A 5,199-nucleotide genomic window follows, 5' to 3' on the forward strand; every position below is an offset into this window, starting at 1 on the left:
GTTAAGAAATGTGGATAGTGAAAAGGATCTCGGCGCAATTATCAGTAACGATCTCAAATAATCTAAGCAGTATATTTTAGCCTCTGAAAAAAAAAAAAGATTCTAGAACTAATTGCGCGATCTTTTGACTTCAAAAGTTCATCTCTCATTAACAAGCTGTATGAATGGTTAGTTCGTTCACATTTGGAATATGCCATTTCCGTATGGTCACCGAATCTCATTAAAGACATTGACAGATTGGAAAAAGTGCAACGGCAAGCCACAAAACTGATTCCAAATATAAAAAATAAATCATACAAAAATCGACTAAAGCATATGAATCTGTTTTCCCTAAAAAAGCGTAGACTCAGAGGTAACTTGATACAAGCCTTTAAGACACTAAAGGGAATTAACATCAAAAGTGAACATTTTTTCACATTGAATGGGAATCCGACAAGAAATAATGGTCTCAAACTGTCAGGAAATATGTACAATTTGGAAGTGGGTATAAACAACCTTGCCAATCGTGTAGTTAAAGAATGGAATAAACTTCCTGCAGAGCCAGTGCAATTTAGTTCAGTTTGAGGCTTTAAGATTCGTTTAGATTAGTGTTTCTTAACCTTTTTTGTTCTGTGGCCCTTTTCGACACGATAAAAAAACCTTGTGGACCCCATGCCAACTCCATCCATCCCTCACCCTGATCACCAAAAGAAGTGAAAATATCATGGACTCAAAACACTTCAGACATAAATCAAATAACAATATTAGTTGGATAAATTCATTTGTTGACAACTATCAAAATGAATAAAGCAGGAATATGTGTAGGCGAACTTGGCTCTATTTTAAAAAGTTTCAGTTGGACACCTGTGACCGATGCAGGGCTACCCACTTATTGATATTTGGCTCCAGAGATGTCAGAGAAAGACGTAAATCGCCTCTTTTTTTCTAAATATAGGCGGTTTTGAGTCTTTGAAAGTAAGTGCATCACCCGGCTAAAACCAGTCTCAACTAAATACGACGTGGGAAAAGCAAGTATAAGCAACTTCACTTCCTTCCACAGAAAATGGTACTTTTCATACACATCTTGATTTATTCACTGTTGATGGCGCCCTCCACGCAAGAACCTTGCTTGAACTGTTGTGTCATTCTGCAGTTCAATGACACTTTCTTGTAGGGTGACATCAACTTCAGATGCATCAGCAATGAACGGGTCCACAAACCAGTCAGGCACGGTCATTTGAAGTAGGTCAGAAAAGTGAGTGTCCATATCATTATGCAACTACTTCAGATGGCTGACATACACTACTAGGTCAGCATCAAGCAGCTCGGTGGATATACTTGCTAAGGATAGAAACTGGGCAAACTCCCGTCTCCCAAGGTTCAGCCAGAACAGCTTGAGTTTTCCTATAGATGCAGTGATCGCCTCCTTGCATGAAAACAAGGTGGAGTCATTTCCTTGAAGCTCTTTGTTCTGAACATTTAGCTTTTCAAATATGTCTGACAGGTAGAGTATATCGTTCTTTGCATCAACAAGCTTTTGTCCGAGTTCCGTCTCACTCAAGAAAGAGATAACACTGCCCCAAAGTGCAACAAAACGCTGCAAGCAATTACACTTAGACAGCCACCTTACTTCCGTGTGCAACACAAGTCGTTCGAGCTCTTCATTATTCTTCCCACATAGTTGCTGAAAAAGGCGATCCTGCAGAGCATTCTCTTTATCAAGTTGACAGCTTTGATAACATGCCCAAGTGCTTCATGCAGACGCCCTGCTAAGTTTTTGGCGACCAGGTGCTGCCGGTGAACAACACAGTGCATACAAACAACGTTGGGGACAGCTTTTTTTTAAGTACACACTGAATCCCCGATACCTTCCGATCATAGCAGCAGCTACATCTGTTGTACAAGCTACGATGTTCTTGAGTAGAATGTTGTTTTCCTCAAAATATGCCTCAAGTTTTTTGAAGATTGACTCACTTTTAGTGTCAGTTGTTAATTTCAGTGCAAAAATCAGTTCTCCACGTATTCCATCAACACCAAGGAACCTTGCGAACGCCATCAAAAGGGCAGAATTATCAGGTAAAGTAGTTTCGTCAAGTTGAAGCGAGAACTGATTCACCTACAGTTTTAAGACTACTTGGCTCTCAACATCAGCAGCCATTTCATCGATGCGTCGTGATACTGAAGAGTTGCTCAGCGGAATGATACTAGTGACCTCTTGTGGACTTAACTTCATGACTGTTGAAAGCACTATGGCCACTACCGGCATGATGAGAGATTCACCAATAGTATGAGGTTTGCCTGCTTTTGCGATCAAATTGGATATCTTGTAAGAAGACAACATTCCTCTGTCTATTTTTGTCACTTTTTGGGTGAACATACGATTCACTGTCATCCTTGGAACTCATCACGTAATTTCTTGAAAAAATCTAGTGGCTTGTTTTTTCTTGTCCTTATGCGCATTCTCCAGATGTTTTGTTATTTTGCAGGGACGTATACTCTCATTTGACATGCTTTGCATATAAGGCGCATGGAGATTGCAGAATTTTGTGGGGACTCGATGAATCCATAAGCAAGATATTCGACTGAATATTGCCAGCATTTTTTCTTAGATGCACTAGCCATACTTCTCTGGAACATAAACAAGCGAAACACTTTAATACTAAATACCGATATTATTGAATGGGAAATATCTGCCCTCCAAATAACTAAGCAAGCTAACAAATAAACAAAAACTATTAGCCACAAGTTTTGCATTTCGCAAAAAGGAATAGTCTGCTCTTTACACACAGTTTTCAACATACATACCAAAAAGGAGATGTATTCTTTACTCACAACATGAAGCAAATCAACGAAAATAAATTTAGGTTTTAATGAGAAAATTCAGCGATAGCTAAGCAATAGTAGAAAGAAAAAATCACAGGAAAAGGAAATTCCAGATTGGCCCTATCCTAGCCCACCACGAAACAAATACCTCCACAAAAAGCCACTTCCCAATACTAGGTACCTACCCAGCGTGTAGAGCAGATTTTTGCATTAGCAGAGCCGAGAGTCAAGTGCTTGTATTGGGCCTGACACGTTTTTATACTATACAGTGTTTCCGGTGAAACCCTTTGTTGTGCCACTTCTGTCTTGTGAACAGTGTTTCAGGCGGAACCATGTGTTGTGACGCTTTCATCTCGCGAGTCAGCGCGGGAAGTCTGCTGCTGCAGCCTGTATGTGTGTACGTGTGTGCGTGCTAACTCTGTGGCGCATCTATGAGGCTACACCGCCACAATCCCACTGACACATGAATCACACGCGCTTGCTCACACGCTCAATTGCATCGACATACAGTTGTCATGTGCCACAATTTACCCTCGCTAACAAACGAAATTCCTCTGTGGCTCCCCGTGACCTCCCGTGGCCCCCCATTTATTAAAATTGGCCGCGTGGCCCCCTGAAAAAATCACATGGCCCCCTTTGAGAAACACTGGTTTAGATAAACACCTAAGCAAGATTCTGTAACGACTGTCACTTCTTTTTTTTCATTTGTTTATTTGTTTGTAATTATTTGTCTTTGTTTATTATTTGTTTGGTTTTCATTTATTATTATATATCTATCAATTTATTATTATTTACTGTTTACCTATTTGTTTATTATTTAACTATACCTATGCATTTATTTATTTATTTCATTTTTTATTATCTATATAATTATTTTTCTTTATTGATTTATTAATCATTATTATAATTCTTTCGCAACCGACCTAGTCTCTTGTCAGCACGCTCCGCCTTTGTAATGTACACACACACACACACACACACACATATATATATATATATATATATATATATATATATATACATACATGTGTTTGTATATGTATATGTATATGTATATTTATATTCACATACCTGAGGTGAATCACCAGTGACAACGCATATCATACTGAAATAATTCTCGAGAGTAACCTCAGTAGCTCAGTCGGTAAAGCCTCGATCTGGCCTCAACTCGGTTCGAGCTACAAGGTAAATATCGGGAATTATTTGACAATATGTGTGTATATGTACATAAGGAAGGGGTAGAAAGAAAGAAGACAGGAAAGAAATTGATAAGTTTTATAAATCAAACGTTTTGGGTATATATACCCTTATTTGCCATGTTGTTTCCTTGTTTCTCGACCTTATACCTGTCAATATGGACAACTCTTGCATATATATATGACCAATGACCTTCCCCCGTTCCCCTGGATCCTCTTATTTAATCTGAGTTATGCTTACCACGACAATGTGCTTGATAAAAATTTAACATGTTAAATGTCGCACTAATAAAGGCTTTGTCTTTACATAGTATTTATTTTGATAGACTTTAAGGAATGCTAGAGTACTTTAATTAATTGTTTCAGTTGAAGAACGAAAAAAAAAATGCCCCAAATACCAAACGCTCTCATTGACATGAAGTTTTATTCATGACTCAAGATTAGATGCCCATGAAAATGCATGAAATGCAAATAAAACTATCTCTAATAAATTTTGATTTTGTTTAAAAAAGTATGAAATCTATACAACCCATCATTAGTTCATTCGATCACCCACTATCCAGTTGTCAAAAGAACTCAAACCTCAGTACAGTTACTACAAGCCTGCAGCATATATATTATTGACACTGGAAGCAAACTCTACGTGCAATATCAAACAGGCACTCTCCAGAATGATACTACATGGACCAAACTTTGTACAATACGATAAAAGCACTTTTAATTATGTGAATGGAAAGGGTGGCTCAACAGATTCAAACAAATACACAAATAGTTTAAATATTCACATCATGCATTGTTTTCAATTCACTTTCTTGTCCTAAAATATCAATTTTGCTTATTAGTTTATTTTTCTATAAGATTAGAAGCGCTGGTAAACACAATAAAAACAAAAACTCATCGAGTTAGCTATATGTATATTTATTCAATTACATATGATTAATAACTCATTTATTTTTTACTTTAGCTGAAACATTCTGGATTTATCTTTCTATTGATTTATCAGCCTCTGTAGTTTATAAACATATTTACCATTTATCTAATCATTTAATAAGTTATATCTAATTACTTATTTATGTATGTATTATTGATCTATCTATTTCTCTGATATTTGACTATTTATTTCTTTCCTTACCTATTTACCTATTGATTATAATCAATTATCTATCTCTTCATTTATCAATTCATTTGTTTATATCTTTAC

The 5,199-nt window shown here is 36.8% G+C and overlaps 1 protein-coding gene across 1 annotated transcript; it reads right to left on the reverse strand.

The window, feature by feature from the left end:
• Positions 1–1,258: 1,258 nt before the first annotated feature.
• On the reverse strand, positions 1,259–2,371 carry LOC143026753 (zinc finger BED domain-containing protein 5-like). The gene is made up of 3 exons (XM_076187521.1): positions 2,100–2,371; positions 1,848–2,021; positions 1,259–1,709 (listed from the first exon to the last, which is right to left on the reverse strand). The coding sequence occupies exons 1-3, from the start codon at positions 2,369–2,371 to the stop codon at positions 1,259–1,261; spliced, it is 897 nt and encodes a 298-aa protein (XP_076043636.1).
• Between the last annotated feature and the right edge of the window lie 2,828 nt (positions 2,372–5,199).

Source organism: Oratosquilla oratoria, chromosome 7 (genome assembly GCF_046742065.1).
Source record: "Oratosquilla oratoria isolate Oo_2021 chromosome 7, ASM4674206v1, whole genome shotgun sequence".
NCBI lineage: Eukaryota > Metazoa > Arthropoda > Malacostraca > Stomatopoda > Squillidae > Oratosquilla > Oratosquilla oratoria.

Coding starts and splice junctions, on each gene's coding strand:
- LOC143026753 (XM_076187521.1), bottom strand. CDS start 2,371: ATGACAGTGAATCGTATGTTCACCCAAAAAGTGACAAAAATAGACAGA. Junction 2,022..2,099: donor AGCCAAGTAGTCTTAAAACT/GTAGGTGAATCA, acceptor GGCGTTCGCAAG/GTTCCTTGGTGTTGATGGAA. Junction 1,710..1,847: donor GCTGCTGCTATGATCGGAAG/GTATCGGGGATT, acceptor ATGTTATCAAAG/CTGTCAACTTGATAAAGAGA.